The 20,716-nt window shown below is 34.9% G+C and overlaps 2 protein-coding genes and 1 pseudogene across 11 annotated transcripts in view; 2 read left to right on the top strand and 1 right to left on the bottom strand.

Moving 5' to 3' along the window:
• Positions 1-20,716, top strand: part of LOC309628808 (ras-related protein Rab-28 pseudogene) — a 457,231-nt pseudogene that overhangs the window by 96,354 nt on the left and 340,161 nt on the right. The gene's annotated exons all lie outside the window — the stretch shown is intronic.
• The window catches only part of ARL13B (ARF like GTPase 13B), an 84,135-nt gene that overhangs the window by 28,922 nt on the left and 34,497 nt on the right, over positions 1-20,716 (bottom strand). The gene's annotated exons all lie outside the window — the stretch shown is intronic.
• On the top strand, positions 759-19,128 carry STX19 (syntaxin 19). 7 transcript variants are annotated; one of them, XM_082392199.1, is made up of 5 exons: positions 759-1,700; positions 1,889-1,939; positions 11,663-11,735; positions 12,479-12,662; positions 14,696-19,128. In XM_082392199.1, exon 5 carries the CDS (start codon positions 14,709-14,711, stop codon positions 15,591-15,593), a length of 885 nt encoding a protein of 294 aa, XP_082248325.1. In that variant the 5' UTR covers positions 759-1,700; positions 1,889-1,939; positions 11,663-11,735; positions 12,479-12,662; positions 14,696-14,708; the 3' UTR covers positions 15,594-19,128. The 7 variants fall into 7 exon arrangements, with proteins under 7 accessions (XP_082248325.1, XP_082248327.1, XP_082248328.1 ...); XM_082392201.1 differs by having other exon boundaries at positions 12,464-12,662; XM_082392202.1 differs by lacking the exon at positions 12,479-12,662 and adding an exon at positions 6,130-6,209.

Raw genomic sequence — 20,716 nt, 5'->3', positions numbered from 1 at the left:
TTCCCAATTTATCCCTCCCCTCCTTCCCCTTGGCAACCATAAGTTTGTTTTCTATGTCTGTGAGTCTATTTCTGTTTTGTAAATAAGTTCATATGTGTTTTTTTTTAGATTCCACATATAAGTGATATATTTGTTTTTCTCTGACTTACTTCACTTAGTATGATGATCTCTAGGTCCATGGTCCATCCATGTTGCTGCAAATGGCATTATTTCATTTTTTTTATGGCCTAATAACATTCTATTATTTATTTATATATATATATATATATATATATATATATATATATATACATACCACATCTTCTTTATCCATTTGTCTGTCGATGGACATTTAGGTTGCTTCCATGTCATGGCTATTGTAAATAGTACTGCTATGAACATTGGGGGTGCATATATCTTTTTGAATTAGAGTTTTTGGTCTTTTCTGGATATACGCCCAGAAGTGGGATTGCTGGACCAAATGGTAACTCTATTTTTAGTTTTTTGAGGAACCTCCATACTGTTCTCCATAGTGGCTGCATCAATTCACATCCACCAACAGTATAAGTGGTTTCATTAGTTTTTAATTCATCCTCCCACTGCTTTTGTTTTTTTTTAATAATATAAACATGTACATGGGGGAAATGGTATTTTAAAGACCACAATTTGGGCACTATGGATATTCACTGCTACTGGCTGGTTAAGGGGCGTTTATGTGCGTGCACCTCTACTCTCCTGTTCTTCCTCGAAAGTTAGATGCAGTTTTGTGCATCACCATGCTTTTTTTTAAAACAGTAAATCCTAAAATTACTCTGAAGTAGTATAAAGAAATCTTATTTATTACTATACTCTTTATTAATGAACAAAATGTTCATTATATAGATGTTTCATCATGGGTTGCTCCCAATGTCTTGATTTTACAAAGAGGGCTGTGAGGAATAAAGTGTGTGAAGATGTTATTTCTTATTTTGGGAACAGACTCCAGGAAGTGGGACTACTAAACCAAAGAATAAATACAGATGTTATTCTGATAGATATTATAGCAATGTCCCTCCTCTCACCCTCGAATCATAATAGCTCAGGCAGAGAAAAAGGGAATGTAAGAAAATTTAGTTGTGTGAGAGAAATTTTATTTCTGATTTTTCCTACAAATATTTCACTCTGGTAAAAATTAATTTTGAATTGTTATATTGATATAATAAATAGCATAACATATAGTGCTGCACAATTTTAGTTTTTGATATTGAAAACTATGAAAGAAACTTAAAAATAGCAGGCATACTAAAAAGAAAGGTAAGGTGGCAGGTTTAAAGACATGAACTCTTTTCTGGCTGCTGTAGTTCTGAAATTTGGTAATTTTCTGAGTTAAGTTCTTGGAATTCCCTAAAATAAGATGGAATTCAATCACTTTAAAGTAAACTGAACAAAAAGCCTTTACCCAAGGTTCTTTCCATTCCTATTTATTCCAAATTCCATACATTTAGCAAGTTTTCATACCTAAAGAAAACAAAGTAATATTTGCTTAATTACGAACCCCCTCTTTTGTGAGTAATGTACTTTATATGTAATATAGGACTGGAACTACAGAGCCTGTGCCAAGTATTCCATCGTAGGCAGTTTAACAAGGACTTCCTGTTACCAACTAGCTCCACTGAAAACAATCTTCCTTTAATCTAAAGAACACGCAGCTAACAGGCAGAACTGGATTCTCCAGGGGTGAGGTAAGAAATTTGTTCTTCTCATTTGATATTAACAACAAAACGATAACTTTAACTTATTTGACTTCATTATGTGGCTTTCAATTAACTAAATGAAAACCATACAGAAATTATCCTGTGAACTATAAGACAGAGACTTAAATAAAATTTGAATAAAACATTACAGATGGTACTCAGTTTTTCTCTCACAGGCAGGACTCCAACTGTGCAGGTGGAAAAGCAACAAAAGGAACAAGACAAAGGTAAACATACCACTCTTTTTTGTACTTTTTAATGTGAGACATCCAGAGACTGAAATCTGTGACATTTTAAAAGAGCCCAACAGATAATTAAAGTTACCTGTTTTGCTCAGATTTGGACCAGGCTACAGGCAGCTGATGTGCTCATATATACTACTGATATGCTGAATGAGATTTGGGTTTAGAGTTCCTAGAAACAGACCACCATAAACAAAATCAACTTTTTATTTTATGTCCTTTAAAAAAATATCTTTTCATTGTGGAAACACTAGAAAGTCAGACCCTATAAAAACAAACTTAAAATTCTTTCTTCTATAAACAGACTATAAATTAGTCATAAAATGCTTGCTTTAGAGAACACTTTTCCATTTAATTCTGAAAAGAAGCTTATGCAATATGACACATATGTATAATGTTTAAAAATTTAAGATAATTTTCTACAAAGCCTTAATTAATTTCTTCATTGTAGTTTCCCAGAATCTTTAAAATTAATTTGAGGAAATTAAAAAATAATCTTGCTGTAAAAGGACTACTGTAAAATACCAAAGTAGTCAATTTTTTTTAGAATACTCAATTTTGAAATGTTTCAGCTAGTGTACTGAAAGTACTTAAATTATAAAATTTAATATCAGTATTATATTTGATTTGATCATTTAAAAAATTTAAGTCAACATCATTTAAATGCAACATACATAGGTAGGTCTGATACTTTCAAAATTAAACAGTGTATAGAAGCTTAACCAAAACATGTTGTATTTTTTGATATTTTTTCAAAGTTATTTTACAATTGTTATGTTAGATTTTAATATTTAACCCATTTCAAATCAAAATAATAATTATTATTAATAAATGTTTTAAGGGTAAACTTGAAAGTTGGCTATGTAATACCTAGAACACATTATGTTTGTGGCTATGTAGTTTTAAATTTAATATAAAAATAATTTTACATAAGTACAGCTTACTTTAATCAGATAAGTGAGAGTTCAAAATTACGAGTGTTAATATTTAAGCAAAAATGGTCTTGTTACATTAAATGAGTTAATTTAACAATTAACTTATTTACACTAAACAAAAAATAGAATTTAAAAACCACTGAAAGGCTGCATTACAAAAATATGTCTGATAATTTAAACTTAGATAGAATTTACATAATTTGTAATAATTTTTTTTTTTAAGTTTGTTTTCTTCATTTAAGTAGCCAAAGAGGTGAATATTCCAGTAACAGCTACTTTCACCTTGAACTAGGGAAATGTTGCAACATGTCTTCACACACAAAAGCAAAAGAATATTCCATTTTACGTTAAATAAAAACTGGTTACATTTCTTAAAATATTTAATCATTATAGTAACTACAAAAAGAAATGTCTTAGTTAAAAAATTCTATAAATTTATAAAGTATCTATCCCAGGGCATAGTTCTTAAAGCACTAGATAATTTTTATTCATATTTCTGTTCCTGGAGATGTTCCCTGTCTATAATAGAGTGGAGAAACTTTTATTTGAGTCATTCAAGTTTACTTCCCAAAACAAACTGTCAAACTTGATTACTATATTTATAAATTAGTGTTCTAACTTTCTTTTTGCAAATATCACATTTAAGCTCAAAGATACAGTTATTAACAGTAGAATTCAAAACTGTACAGCAAAGCAGTAAGTTAAACATGCTGAAAGATGGCTCATATTTGGATAGAACTCTTCGGATATTAAGAAAATAAATTTAAGGTAGAGAAAAGATTGCATAAAATGGTAGTATCATCAATTTCACTTACCTAAGCAATTAAATGATTTCACAACTATGCGCTTAATATTTTATGCCTTCTTGAACTCTGTCTCTTCCAACTTTTAAATTCTAATATGCTTAGATATCTCACTTTGCTTATAATTTATGAAGATATAAGATTAAACAGTTAAATTGGAAATAGTTATACATGTAGCTGTGAGTATGCAACTACTGGAAAATGCAATTTATGTATAGCATGTAAGTGTACCTGAATACCTACATTAGGTCAGTTTCTGCACAGATGAATATAAGGATTTAGGGAACACTCTGAATTATGTTAACTCTGTAAAGATAATCACCTATGACTTTCAGTGAAGATGCACAGATACAGAAACTCCTCCTCTTGCTAGAAACGTAGAGAAGTGTTTGATATAATCTTAAGGAGGGAAAAAAAGACAAATTTCTAAACTGCATCATTTCATGTGAAGTAAGAAAGGGAAATTTCCAGGTGCCAGAAATGAAGAGGGAACACATTCATAGCCAAGGTGGAGAGTAGGAATTAAAGCTATGGGCTACAAGAAGAGAACACTTTTATCTTAGAGGCTCGGGTTTAGAGTTTGTTCATAATAGGGAGCTAAAATTGAGTTTCCTATATGGAATAGTGGACCAGAAAAAGAACAGCCTGTATACAGACACAGGAGAATCTCTGTTGGCTTGTCCAGGAGTACAGCAGGGAGTGAGGTATTCACTCAGGCTACAAAATCACTACAGAAAAATCAGGCCCATATTTATACTACCTGGGCTATAGAAATCACTAGAGAAAGATCAGGTCCATACAGTCAGCCCTCTGTACCTGCAGGTTCCACATGCATGGATTCAACCAACCTCAGATGGAAAATACTCAGGAAAAAACCCAGAAAGTTCCAAAAAGCAAAACTTGAAATTTCTACGTACCAGCCACTATTTAGATAGCATTTACATTTTATTTACAACCATTTATATACCATGTACATTGTACTAGGTATTATAAGTAATCTAGAGATGATTTAAAGTATACTTTTAAAGTACATAAAAATATACAGGAGGATGTACATAAGTTATATGCAAATACTGCACCATTTTATATGAGACCTAAGCATCCGTGGATTTTGGTCTCTGTGGGGGTCCTAGAACCAGTTCCCCACAGATATAGAGGGAAACTGTATTTGTACTACCTGGGCTATGATGGGCAAACTCCATGGGGCCCTAGTAGTGACAACCACAAAAATGCGGTTAAGAATGGATCCATAATGCAGGACACTCAGGGCATTCTTGTATAATATAATTCCCCACTGAAGATAATCTGCTGACAAAGTTTACTAAATATACTTGCCCATCACCAAGAAAAACAATTGGTGGCCACAATAAACAAAGGAATTATTTCTAAGAAACCAGAAATAACCTAATAATGTAAAAGGATCTTGAACATAAATATATTTTAAATGTTCAAAAGAAATAAATGAAGACATACACCAAGATGAACACAGTATAAACTTTACAGCTGATTTTATATAAACATCATTTACTATAATATGCATGCTATGATATACAGCACTGAAAGGAAATCTGTTTTTCCTTTAATATCAGTAACGTATAGAGATTTATAGAAAAAAAAAGATACAGAATATTTACTTTCTTTTTGCTACTAAATTTATTAGGATTAATGAATATAAAATACATATCAATATATTTTAAAGTGTTCTTTAAAGTATCTTTTATTCAAATATGAAAGTGTGGTATTCCTTCAGGAAACTGTTATCCCAAGAACACAGAAACCCAGGATAAGACCACCTTTATAAGGGAGAGTCAAATATCTTCATTTCCAAAATCAGTGACAGTAAAATTTACCTTCTCAAAAGCACTTTGCAAAAGTATACTGTGCTACAATATCAATTTGAAATATTCTATTTCTTAAAAAAATGTTAAACTATGATGCTTCAGAAAAAGGCTTTTGATGACATTGTTCATTTATGTGTAATTAAAATGAAAAAAAGAAAGACCTAACTAGCCATAAGTATAAAGTATATTAGAGGGGGTTGTTTCGGGATTTGTTCCAAGCCATGCAACCAAAGAGAAAGTTAGAGACACTGTAGTTCTTGAGAACTGTGAAATTTAAAAATTGTCAGGCTACTTAGCATTAGATAAGACTTAATTCTCATGAATAAAAAAATCAAAATCTGGTTTTGATAACTCCCTCATTTCTCATCTGAGACTCCAATACTATCACTCTTTTCTTTTCCCATATTATGAGGAACACAAGTCAATTAAAAAAAAAAATAGTACAACAAACATCATATCTGCTATGTACATTATAGTTGTAAGAATTCAAAGTAACAGGTTAGTATATGAATAGGAAACAGAAACCTGTGTACATAAATAGGAATGCAGTGTACCTCACTTCTTGTCTTATCTCATTCTATGACTATGAGGTACAGCAGAAGAAAATACAAGAATCCCAATCTCTACATGGTGCCAAGGATAGGATTCAAAATTTTTTAGATTTTCCATGACACAGGTGTGTGGGATCAGAACCAATCATTTTTCTTCTTTTTCGGTGGGGGGGGGGGTGGTGCGCGCCACACAGCCTGCGGATCTTAGTTCCCTAGGGATTGAACCCATGCCTCCTGCAGTGGAAGTGCCAGGGAAGTCCCTGAACTAATACGTCTTCTTTTTCTAAATTGTAAAGTGCTTAATTTGGTCTGATTGTATGAAAAATCCTAATACAGCTGCTAACATAATTATTTTAGATCTAATATGTTATATTACCTGCTGCAAGAACTTTTTTCTTTTAAACATAGCATTTATATTAACAACATAATACAATATTTGATACAGATCAACTTCATTTGTAGCATGTTTCACTAGGATAATCTATATCTATTCACTATGAAATAAAGAAAAATAACAGATCTGCAGGCAAGTAGATGTACATCTGAATGTAGGCTCTGCTACTTTTTAGTTGTGTGACCTCAGGCAAGTCACTACTTTTCAGATACTAAGAAAATCAGAGGAATAGTTAATAAAGTCAACATCCAAATCAGGGCAATTTCAAAGAAAACAATACAAAGAAAATGGAGAAGATGAAGTTCTTTTAAAAATTAGGATCCCCTCCAAAAGAAACCATAAGTACATGAATTTCCAAATTGGAAAGAGCCACTAAACATCTAGCAAATACATGCAAAAAGACATTCCTAGGTCATGTTATTGCAAAATTTCAAAACATGAGGAATAAAGAGAAAAGGCAAAGAATTTCATGGAAGGAAATTTTTAAAAAACAAACAAAAAAACCTACATCTTATACAAAATATCAGGAATCAGATGGCAGATTTCTCAAGGGTAACAGAAACTTAAAAGAAAACACAGCAAAATTTTCAAAATTCTAAGGGAATACAATTTCCAAGTAAGAATTACATCTGCAGAAAATATATCATTCAGGTGTAAGGACAGAATAAAAACGTTTTCAGAAATGCAAGTTATCACCACACCTATGTTTTAAAAGGAAGCTATGGTATGCCCTCAAATCAAGGGGATAAACCAAAAATAGAGATGAGGAACAAGGAATGAGGAGAAAATACACAGAAGGAGAGAAAAATTCCAACACAACAGCTGTGTGGTAATCAGGTCAAGACAACAGCTGTGTGGTAATCAGGGTTCCAAGAAAGAAGCCTCAAAAGATAAAACAATAAAATGAGATAGAAAAGAATACCTGCTATATATACATTAAGAGAATATTTTCAGTTCAAATGAAGAGTTTTAGAATGAATTAGTGATGCATATGTACAAAATGAGGCAACTGAAAAACTTAGGTAATTAATAATTTCAAGAAAAATTTAAAAGTTACAAAGTTCTTGATCTGTGTAGTGGTTACCTGGGTCCGTTCGCTTTGTGAAAAATCATCAAATTATACATTTATGTTTTGGGCACTTTCTGTATATGCGTAAATACTTCAGTGAAAAGCTTTCTTAAAATAAAAATATACATCTCCTAGCTCTATCCACTGAAAAAGCCTAGATACAGTGAAAAAAATTATTCTGAGAAAGGAAATATAACCCTAGTGATTCTGGTATATATAATATGATTCTGGTGTGATTCTGGTATATATAATATGTGATTCTGGTAAATATAGTATTTGGGTAGTCCTAATAACGTAAACACATAATATTGACTATAACAAAAACTGTGATATAATTACATTGAGAGGAAAAATTTGAGGGAAGGATGGGGGTGTAAGAGAAAGTCAAATCCGAGAAGTCCCTGGTGGTCCAGTGGTTAGGACTCCGCACTTTCACTGCCAAGGCGCGGGTTCAACCCCTGGTCAGGGAACTGTCCTGCAAGCTGTGTGGTGCAGCCAAAAAAAAAAAAGTTAAATTCATATCTTTCATAGCAAAGATTATTCAAAACTGAAAAAAGTGTAAACATCTACATAAGCAAATTATCAAGAAATAGGGAGTTTAAAAGCAACATATAGCTAAGGAGTTGAAAATGACTGCCTTTGGGAATGAGGAACTGGAAATAGAATGTGGTGGGGCAGGCAGGGGTCAGCTGTATATCTTCATAAGCCTTGAAGTGGTCTGACTTCTTAAACTGTGTATCTGTATTAATGATGAAAATAATCACATTAAAAACACTTTTAAAAGAAAAGGCTTTGTTCAAATCATGTAGGGGGGGAGGAGGGAAGGAGGGAAGGAGGGAAGGAAGAAAGGAAGGGAGGAAGGAAGGAAGGAAGAAAGGAAGGAAAGAAAAGAAAAAAACTTATGGCTATATCAAAAGCAACATGACATCCGTTTTAAACACTTTTGGAGGAATTTATTTTCAGCATTACTATGGTAATACCAGAGGGAGCACACAGATAAGGAAGTGATAAACACTAAACCAAACAAAGAACAGTATGGAGCTATTCAAGATAAATCATTAGGCTAACTGACTTTAGTAATTACCTCCCTCTATACTAGAAAGATTAGTCTTTATCAGAGGCATATAATAAATCATGGGTGGTAATTCTGCTTTCTCAAAGTTATCACATGAAAAAAGAGTTTCTACAATCACTTCCCAATGTTTGTAGGTGTTTTTAAAAATCTGTTCCAGCATAATCATCAAATATTTATAAAATACTGAATACAAAAGAGCATATAGATGAACCCAGCATTACGTAACATATACATTCTAGGAAATTTATATTATACATCTTATAATGAAAAAAGCACTGGTCTAGCAGCCAGGAAGTTTGCATTACTATACCAGTACTACTACTAGCAAGCTCTGGGTAAAACACTTAACTTTTCTGATTTTCAATTTCCCCATAAGAAAAATGAGAAATTGATTAGTTAACCTCTTAAGGATTATTTTTGGAATCAAATTATAATATTCAATAGATGTGGAAGAAACCAGGTTCACCTCTCCTTTGGAGAACAGGTGAGGACTACATATCACTACCATCCTCCTTCAGTTGGTCGAGGAGTTGCAAAGGAAAGTGACAGGCATCATTTCAGGCTACAGCATTTTAATGTTTATGAGAGACTCTCCAGTACTTCCAACTGCCCTACCAGCCTACCACATTCAGAAAGGTGGAGCTTAGGTCTCTGAGGAACCAAGATGGGAACCAGAGCCCCTGCTAACCCAACATGGACATGAAATGTGAACGAAAAATACATCTTTGTGGTTGTAATCCATCAAGATTTGGTGACTGGACATTACTGTGGCATAACCAAGCATATCTTGACTGATAAAAATGGGACCAAGTGGAATTTTTCATAAACTGAATATTTAAAACTCACAAGAAATCCCAACCTAAATTAGTTTATAAAGCTAAAAATCTTTACAATTTATCTCTTAAAATCTGTATTTTTATATTAAGGATTATATTAGGTTAATTACAATTAACTAATTAATTATAAATAACTTAATTACATGAAATTATATATACATATAAATTAATCTGTTCATTATAATTTAAAAGGTGGGAAAAATATAAAAAATGATAATATCAAACTTTCTGCACGCTTATTGGTTGCTCTAGTACTGAAATCATTCTCAAATAAAATCACTTTGTTTTCACTTTAATAAAGGACTTAAAAAAATAGTACGCTAGGACTTCCCTGGTGGCGCAGTGGTTAAGAATCTGCCTGCCAACGCAGGGGACACAGGTTCGAGCCCTGGTCCAGAAAGATCCCACATGCCGCAGAGCAACTAAGCTCGCGTGCCACAACTACTGAGCCTGCGCCCTAGAGCCTGAGCTCCGCAACAAGAGAAGCCACCGCAACGAGAAGCCCGTGCACCGCAGCGAAGAGTAGCCCCCGCTCGCTGCAAGTAGAGAAAACCCGCGCGCAGCAACGAAGACCCAACACAGCCAAAATTAAAAATTAATAAATAAAATAAATTTATTTAAAAATATAGTATGCTCACATGGTATTATATATATTTTCTCTAGTTTGCTTATTTCCTACTTGTAAGGACAAAGGCCAGTAAATATCAATACCTTCCTAGAAGGTATGCCTAACACATGGATCAATATATTAGTGTTTTATATTGATCTAATTTCCTAACACCCAAAGTTTGCAATCTATATTGCCACCTTCTCATAGTCCTCCTTGACTAATCTTCTTTTCACAAATCTTCCAGGTTTAATATTATAGCTTATTATTTTTTCCCACAGATCTTAGTAAACCACTGGATCTGGTTAGTTTTGTTCCTAAGGTAAAGAAATTATTCTTTGCAAGTAAGGTAGAATACAGACAATGGAAAGGTGGGGAGACAGAGGGAATGAAATCCTTTCCCTACTTAGAAGTCTCTTATTTGCATAAATTGTACAGACTGAAGCTTTTTTTTTTACTTTTAATATAGCAAATCAGTGGTAAAATAAAAGACTGCAAGCTATTTGAATTACATATTGAGATAATTTAAAATAAATAGCAGAAAACTGTAAGTGCATTACAGGCAACAAAAACTTGCTGTTAAATGTTTCCAACCAATACTCAAAATGCTCAGCAATACAGGTACACAGCAAATGTCTCTGAGTAAAGTGTTAATATCTATAAAAGACTTTTTCCATCAAAAACAGATTTCAAGGTCTTAGTATCCCTTGTGATCTGGCTTCTTTCCCAACCACTTCACTCACCTAATTGTCTCTTCTCAGAACTCATCTGAACTGGTCTCTATAGAGCATCTGATACCATTGAAGAAGGCTTTATAGCACAGTAAAGAGTGAGTCCTTCAAACTAGACTGCCTGAATTTGAATCCCAACTCTACCACAAGCTGATATCTTGGTTAAGTTACTTAAGATCAGGTCTTAATGTCCTCATCTGTAAAATGGAGACCATGGTTAATACTTAATTCAGAGTTCTTAAAAGAACATACAACACACTCAGAACAGTGCCTGTCACATATTAAGAACTCAGGAAAATATGAACTATAAAGAGCTCAATATCAGAACTTGAATAAACGAGACTTGTGAAGGTGCTGGGAATACCAGAATGAATAAAGATCCTTGCCCTCATGGAGCTTATATTTGGGGAAGAGAGCAGACAATAAAGTAAGATAAATAAGTAAAATATAGTGAGAAGTGCTAGGAAAAAAACTAAAGCTGGGAAGGGTGGTTGCAGTTCTAGATAGGGTGACCAAGGACAGCCTTACTGAGAGGGTGTCATCTCAGTAAGATTTAAAGAAGTTGGGGGAATAAGACAGCACTACATGGGGAAGAGCATTCCAAACAGAGAAGACAGCAAGTGCCAAAGCCCTAAGGCAGGATCCTGCCAGGTTTGTGTGAGGAATAACCAGGAGCACAGTGTGATTGAGGCAGAGGGAGGGGGAGGTGTAGGAGGCATGGTCAGAGGGGCAAAAGGAGAGGTGGAGAAGTCATATTGGGCCTTGTAGGCTCTGGCTTTCCCTCTGAGAGATCACACTAAAGGAGGGCTTTAGGCACAGCAATGACATGATCTGACTTACATTTTAACTCTTGTTTCTGTGTTAAGAAAAGACCAAAAGAGACGGGGATACAAAGGAAGAAACAAGGAGACCATGTAGGAGACTACGGCAATAATCCAGGTGAGAAAGGATGGTGACTTGAACGAGGGAGGTGGTTCCTGATGTAGCCTGAAAAAGGGATTGACAAGATTTCCGCCTTCTACCTCCAAAATATATCCCAGATGGTTCCCATTTATTCCATCTAGTTTCCATCCAGATCTCTCCTGGAGGTCATCAGGATATATTCTCTATACAGTGATCTTTTAAAAACATAAATCTTATGTCAATACCCTATTTATCCTTTCACTGTCCACCACTGCATCTAGAATAAAATCTAAATTCCTTACTTTGACCCACAAGGACCTTTGTGATCTGATCCCTACCTACTGTCCTGACTTCACTCCTCCCGTGTTACTGCCCATATTAATTTCTATCTATATAAGCGTTAATTTTGTTCTTAAAACATACCAGTCCTAGTCACTGCCCTGGCACCCCATCTCCAATACTCAGGATGCACTTTCTTGGCTCTTCATCTTCTCAACATTTAGGTCTACACTCAAATAGCTCCTTAGAGAGGCCTTGCCTAATTGATCTATCAAGATCTAAAATTATCTCATTTATCTGTTTAATTGTGTATTGTCCATCTCCCCTCAGATACTAATTACTCAAGGACAGGTATTACTGAATACACACTATAGCATTTAAAACTTTGCATATAGTAAGCTTCAAAAATTATTTGACAGAATGTCAGTTCTTTAAAACCAAAGGAATATTATCAGGATATTAGTTTAACTTTTTAGGTAAAACAGGTATCATTTCTACAGTATCCTCGACTGGGTCATCATTCAAGAACATCTTGAACATCTCTAGTGATGGCAAGGTTTTTATCTCATGAAACAGTTCATTCCATCTTCAGACAGCTCTACTTGTGTGAAAAGTCTTCTTTATACTAAACTGAACCTCATTCCATGTAATTTCCACCCACACTGCCCTTTGGAGGTACGCCAGGTAAGTCTAATTCCTCATATATACAGATCTACACATTTTAGAAAACAGTTGTAGATATTCCCTCGACCTTCTCTTTTTCAGAACAAATATTTCCATTTCTTTCAACAACTCTCCATATACTATGGTCTTCCAATCTCATCCTTTCCATGACAGTTTGGAAATTCCCAACTTGTGGATTTTCATCTCATACTTAACACAGTCCCTCACCCATTTGCTTTCACTAGCATAGAGTCAGTGGAACAAATATCTTTCTTAGTCAATCTAGACATCACATTATTATTCATGAAAGCATAATAACTATTCTGAGAGTTCTGATTAAAAGCTCAAAATTAACTAAAATCTCCAGTGATTTTCATAAGCACTGCTATGAACTCAAGGGTCTTCCAGTTTACAGATGTAAAGGTGTTTTCTAAACAACTAGGTGCAATACTTTACATCTATCCAGTTAAACATGTTTTTGTTATTTTGGTATAGTGTTCTGTTCTATTTTAATTTTCAAATCCCAATTCTGTACTTCAACATACTAAAGAACTCTCCAAATTTTGTGCCATTACATGTTTGATAAGTATGCCTTCTATGACACCCAAATAACTGATAAAAATATTTGCATAAACATATCAAGCACTGAATCCCATAGCATAACAGCGTCACATTAGAGACCTTTTTCTCTAGTTGATACTATGTGTGGTTCAATGAGCTACTTGTAACTCCCTAACAGCTTCCTCTTATCCACAAAAATATCATGAAAGGCATTTTAAATGCCTTTCTAAAGTCAAGATGTGCTGTGAAAAGAAAGTATTTTATTAAAAAGGATTTCTTTTTATTCACTTCATGTATATCACTATATAATTATGTACATCAAATTGATTCCATGAATAACTACCAACACAGCATACAGTAAGTGTCAATATTATAAGTGTCCCCCAAATAAGATTTTATATATTCTCATGTTTGTAAAAATATCACTTATTATGAATTAACAAAAATTTTTTTCTAAGACAGTCTGGATATCTTTGCAAAGGAATGCTAATAATGAGAAATCAGCATGATCAAACCAAGAATATGTTTCTATATATATGCAATGGATAAGAAAACAAAGCTATGTCAAATAATGTGTTAGTCAATCCAGAAGCCTGAGAAATTCTGAGATAAATTCAACATTACCTATATTGCTTAAAGCTCTCATATGGAATCTGCCCTGTCACTATACTGGTTTTAGCTGAACCACACATATTTAGCAAAATGAGTATGTTTTTTAACATTACATAGACCAAATGAACTGGGAACCGTATCTTTAGTAATAAGGACACATTCAGAGTGACCTTTTTAATCCTAAAAAGATATGGTCAAATCTTCCATTCTAAGATATAGCTTCCTAAATCAAGAAAAATCTATTCTGTGGCAGTATCGTGACACTGAGAACTTATTTGGGGGCAATTATTTCTCTATCACTGCTTACTCAGATACTTTACTCAACTGTATGGGACTCATAGAAGCCCTGCATTATAAGAAGTGATTTACAAAATTTTTTTTTTTTATAGCTACTTTATTTATTTATTTATTTATTTATTTTTGGCTGTGTTGGGTCTTCGGTTCGTGCGAGGGCTTTCTCTAGTTGCGGCAAGTGGGGGCCACTCTTCATCGCGGTGCGCGGGCCTTTCACTATCGCGGCCCCTCCCGTTGCGGGGCACAGGCTCCAGACGCGCAGGCTCAGTAGTTGTGGCTCACGGGCCCAGCTGCTCCGTGGCATGTGGGATCTTCCCAGACCAGGGCTCGAACCCGTGTCCCCTGCATTAGCAGGCAGATTCTCAACCACTGCGCCACCAGGGAAGCCCACAAAATATTTTACATTACTTTTCCTATTTCAGTGATCTTTATGAGGCAATTCTTATTGATTTTTCTAATTTTTAGTCATCTTTTCAGAAAACAAGGAGGATTTTTCCTGAGAGATAGACATAGCTATGTAAAGCCAACTGCTACTGGGGGGAAATACCAAATTTTTCTTTGTTCAACACAATCATTTTTGCTTTTAGGAGGACAGGGAAGATGAAAGACCGACTTCAAGAACTAAAGCAAAGAACAAAGGAAATTGAGCTCTCTAGAGACAAGGATGTGTCGACTACAGAAGCAGAGGAACAAGGGGTGTTTCTGCAGCAAGCTGTTATTTATGAAAGAGAGCCTGTAGCTGAGAGACACCTACATGAGATACAAAAACTACAGGAGAGTATTAACAACTTGACAGATGATGTTCAAAACTTTGGGCAGCAACAGAAAAGTCTGCTGGCTTCTATGAGAAGGCTTAGTCTACTTAAGAGAGAGTCTAGCATTACTAAAGAGATAAAAGTCCAAGCAGAACACATTAATAGAGGTTTGGATGATTTAGTGAAAGAAGTTAAAAAATCAGAGGATGAAAACGGTCCATCATCAGTGGTCACAAGGATACTTAAATCTCAGCATGCTGCGTTGTTCCGCCATTTTCAGCAAACTATGTTTATATACAATGACACAATAGCAGCAAAGCAAGAGAAGTGCAGGACATTTATTTTCCGTCAGCTTGAAGTTGCTGGAAAAGAAGTGCCGGAAGAAGAGGTAAATGATATGCTTCATCAAGGAAAATGGGAAGTTTTTAATGAAAGCTTACTTCGAGAAATCAGTATCACTAAAGCACAACTCTCAGAGATGGAACAGAGACACAAAGAACTTGTTAATTTGGAGAACCAAATAAAGGATTTAAGGGACCTTTTCATTCAGATATCTCTTTTAGTAGAGGAACAGGGAGAAAGCATCAACAATATTGAAATGATAGTGAATGGCACAAAAGAGTATGTTACCACTACTAAAGAAAAATTTGGACTAGCTGTAAAATACAAAAAAAGAAATCCTTGCAGGGTGTTGTGTTGCTGGTGTTGTCCATGCTGTGGCTCAAAATAAAGAAGCTATTTTAGAAATTTCTCCAGCTTTAGAATGAAGGATGTCCCGTAATTTAGTGTCTTGTATCATTTTTCTTCATTTCATAGAGCCATTCACATACTTCCATCACTATTAAGTTATAATTTTCCCCTTTCGCCCTTACGCACTACAGTTACAGAAATTTCTAAAGCAAGTGACATAAAACAAGTCTTCATTTATTAAACTAAAAATAGCATATTAGCTTTAAACTCATGGGTTAACTATTGAAAATGAGGTAAATGATCTTAAGTTTCTAGACAGGTATCAAGCTCTATTACATATTTTTGTAACTTCCAATGCCTTAACAAGATGAATGTCAGTAAGTGACAACTACTTAAACAATGCTTTAGGTTCATTTAAGAGCATTTTGGTAGTTAAGAATTGTATAAAACAAGACTTCAAGTGGCACTCTATTAAAGCCAAATCAAACTAAAAGCTGCATCAAATCTTTTATGTTCAGATAGGTCAGTTAACTCAGTGGTCAACAAATCCTAGGAAAACCCAACTGTGTACTTAATTAAGAGTCTAGTTGGTAACTAGGAGCTGATTCTAGTTTAAGGCCTAAAAAGCTAAGTTAAGGCACTGTTTTCCTGAACTTGGGTCCATTCAGGACACTGTATTACAGATTAAGAGGGTTGGCAAATAAAGTAAAAAATAAAAGGCAATTGTATGCTTGGAAGTTTCTCCATCACTTTATTGTGAAGCCAGGCACTAGACTATGGGCTAGGGACACAGTCTGAACTCACATGGGGATAGAGTTTTGGAACTAACATTCTAGTGGAGAAAGCATATAACAAATATTAGACAATGTTAAGTTCTTGGCAGAGATTTAAAATAAGGATGATAAGATATTGTCAGAGTGGCTTCTTTCAGTTGGGTGGTAAATATAGGCCTCTCTAAAAGGTAATATAAGTGAAGATCTGAGTGATGAGGACAATGGAAGCACATATTCCAGGCATATGAAACAAATAGTACAAAGACCCTGAGGAGGGTATAACTTACTCCATTCAAAGAAGAATGAGCAGTACAGTTGTATCATAGTGGGAAAAGAGCAGTGAGGTAAGAGATGAGGTTAAGAAAGGTCAGCAGGGGCTAGATGTAAAGCTCTGTAAGTCTGAAGTTTACAGCAAGTGTAATAAAGGCAAAGCTGTTTTTTGGCCTGGTAGTAATGTTATGTAATTTATATTTGGGAAAAAATCATCCTGTCTACTGTACGGAGAATGGGTCAGAATGGATTTGGGGCAGGTGAGTAGAGGACAAGCATATAGGTATAGAAAACAATTAGAAGGCTAATGCAATAGTCCCAGTTAAGAGATGATGGAGGCTTCAGCTAGGCTGGGAGTGGAGGTGGTGATGGTGGTAGCAGCAGTACTAACACTCAAGACTAATAAAAAAACATACTTGCTATGTCCCAGCATTGTTCTAATAATTTTACAATTTTACCAACAAGAACACTGAAGTACAGCTAGGTTAAGTAACCTGACTCAGGTCACAGAAACTGTACACAGAGGACTGGGATTTGAACCTAGGCAATCTTATTCCAGAACCAGTTCTTAACTACTATATACCAAGTTGTAGTGATGGAAAAAAAAATTAGACTAAAATGTGATAGATTTAACAGGTAGAATCTACAGGATACTGATTAGATTATGATCGCTTTTACTGAGATGGGAAAAGACAGATATGAAGGTTTCAACACTAGGGGTGAAAAGGAAATCAAGAAATTCTGTTTTGGCCAATAGAATCTGAGATGACCATAAAATGTCAAAGTGGAGGTTTCTAAGATATTAGCTATATCAGTAGGAACTCTTGGGAGATGTCAAAGCTATAGATTTGGGTCATCTGAGTAAATAAACAGTATTTAAGGTCTCAAAAATATCTAGATGCAAAAAGCTGGGATATTCTAAAAGAGCCTGGGATATTCTAAAATTTAGACTTAAAGCAGAAGAGGAGTTAACAAAAAAGACTAAGAAGGAACCATCGATGAAGTAGGAGGAAAATCAAGAAAAGTATGCTGTAATGCAAAAGTGCTAAAAGGAAAACAAAGTTGAGGAAATAGTCAATTTTAGGTAAAATAAGAACAGCAAAGTGACAATGGATTTGGCAACATGGAGATAATTTGTTGACTCCAACAAGAGCAGTTTCAAGGAACTGTAGGAATGAAAGCACAAATGGAGCATGTTGAGGAAAGAATGTGATATAAATAAGTACAGAATCCACTACAGACAATTCTTTCCAGAATTTTGAATAGAATACTATAAAAAGGAGTCAACATGTGGAGAGAGATGTAGAGCCAAAGGATTCCACAATACTTAAAGAAACACAAGAGCACATTCTGCTGATGGGAATGATCCAGAGAGAGAAACTCGATATAAGAAAGGGGAGGAATAATATATTGGGTTGACCAAAAAGTTCCTTCCGTTTTAAAGTAAAAATCAAAGACACACTTTTCATTTTTACCAAGAAATTTATTGAACAACATAGTCACCATTTTGTTCCACTACCTTCTGCCATGTTTCAGGCAACTTCATAATTCCATCTTCCCAAAACTGTTTATCATTTTGAGCAAAGAACTGTTCCAGGTACCTTTTACAGTCTTCCAGGGAATTGAAATTTTTTCCATTGAAAGAATTTTGTAAAGACCTAAATAAATGGAAATCCGAAGTGCAATGTCTGGTGAATATGGCGGATGAATCAGAACTTCTCAGCCAAGCTGTAACAGTTTTTGCCTGGTCATCAAAGAAATATGTGGTCTTGCATTATCCGGATGGAAGATTATGCGTTTTCTGTTGACTAATTCTGGACACTTTTGGTCGAGTGCTGCTTTCAGTTGGTCTATTTGGGAGCATCACTTGTTGGAATTAATCATTTGGTTTTCCAGAAGGAGCTCATAATAGAAGACTCCCTTCCAATTCCACCATGTACACAACGTCACCTTCTTTGGATAAGGACCGGCCTTTGGTTTGGTTGGTGGTAGTTCATTTCGTTTGCCCCACGATCTCTTCCATTCCACATTATTGTACAGTATCCACTTTCCATCACCTGTCACAATTTATTTTAAAAACGGAACGTTTTCGTTACGTTTAAGTAGAGAATCACACGCGGAAATATGGTCAAGAAAGTTTTTTTCGCTAAACTTACGTGGAACCCAAACATCAAAGCGATTAACATAACCAAGCTGGTACAAATGATTTCAACGCTTTATTTGGATATTTTGAGTATGTTGGCTGTCTCCCGAGTGGTATAATGTTGGTTGTTCTCAATTAATGTCTCGATTTGATCACTATCAACTTCAACTGGTCTACCCGACAGCGGAGCATCGTCCAGCAAGAAATCTCCAGCACCAAACTTCGCAAACCACTTTTGACACATTTGATCAGTCACAGCACCTTCTCCATACACTGCACAAATCTTTTTTTGCGTTTTTACCTTTCTTGAAATAACAAAGCATAACACGCTGAAAATGTTGCTTTTTTTCCTTCCGTCTTCAATATTAAAATGGCTACACAAAAATTCACCAATTTTGATAAGTTTTTTTTTTTTAATGCACGCTGATATGACAGCTGTCACACACAATCTAACAAAATTGTTTCGAATGAAGTTAAAGACAACTAAGCGCTACTAGAGCCATCTTACGTAAAAAACCGAAAGAACCTTTTGGCCAACCCAGTACAATAATAGAAAGGGATGGGATCTTGGACAGGAGCAGAAACTCTTCTTCCATATTATAGGAGGGAAGACAAAGGAATAAAAGCAGATAACTGAGCAAATTTGGTGGTGGGAAAATGAGAGAATTCTTATGTAAACAGGAATATGACTATATATGTGTATATATATGTCTCCTAACACTATTAAATAATTTTTAACTTATAAAATATAAAGAAATTGAAGAGTTTTCTACTGTGTCAGTTACAAGCATTACCGGAGAAAAAGATGTTTCCCATAGGTCAGCTTCAAATGTTTAAGGAACATTATAAAAAAAGATAAATTTAAAACGAGTGATAAACTCCCCAGCTAAATCAGATGGTGAGAGATATTTCTTCTGTCCCTTCTAAACTTGTGCTATATCCTTTAATGTAGTGCCTTACTGATACTTGTTTATAATTGTTCCTAAATTATTTATCATGAAAACTGAAAATATCGAGTACTATTTAATATTCATTAGCATAATTATATCCAGATAAGTTCAGAAAATAGTAATTTTCTAGTAGCAGTTATATCTAAACATACTGCTTTTAAAGCAAGACTTAATCACAGAAAGATTCATAGCAGAGCAATATATCACATACAATTTTCATTGTTATATTTCAAAAGCACCCTAACCTAAGCAACATAAACATATTTAACTAATTAGCTGCTGAACATTTTGTTTATTCACACACAATAGGCACTAAAAGTAGCCATTTTTTCCTTAAAATTACTACCTTAAAAGAAAAAAATTCTTAAGCATTGGAGGCACATTATTAGGAATCTATTGGTTCAGAAAGTATGCAATAATTATTTTGAGCACTTGGGCTCCTATTCTTACCCACTAAGCCATGTCATTTTCTGTTATCAAAAGCTTCATGTAGCTTGAATTCACATATGACACTTTAAAACTGGCTCTCCTTCGGGCTTCCCTGGTGGCGCAGTGGTTGAGAATCTGCCTGACAATGCAGGGGACACGGGTTCGAGCCCTGGTCTGGGAAGATCCCACATGCCGCGGAGCAACTAGGCCCCTGAGCCACAACTACTGAGCCTGCGCGTCTGGAGCCTGTGCTCCGCAACAAGAAAGGCCGCGATAGTGAGAGGCCCTGGCACCGCGATGAAGAGTGGCCCCCGCTTGCCGCAACTAGAGAAAAGCCCTCGCACAGAAACAAAGACCCAACACAGCCAAAAATAAATAAATAAATAATTTTTTAAAAAACAAAAAAACTGGCTCTCCGAATTCACCTCTACCTAGACACAGCATATCATCAATAGTAACTATTCATATCCACCATCACATGCACAGAAAACTAGTAAAGCACTGCACTAGGTGCTTTAAATACATTATTTTAGAATTCACATGACAACACAAGTATTAAAATCCTTATTTACAAGTGGAGACATAGAAGTTCGGGAAG

This window comes from Balaenoptera borealis (assembly GCF_965194805.1).
Source record: "Balaenoptera borealis genome assembly, chromosome: 5".
Lineage (NCBI taxonomy): Eukaryota > Metazoa > Chordata > Mammalia > Artiodactyla > Balaenopteridae > Balaenoptera > Balaenoptera borealis.
Note: the sequence above shows the minus strand (reverse complement) of the source record. Positions and strands in the feature narration are given on the sequence as shown.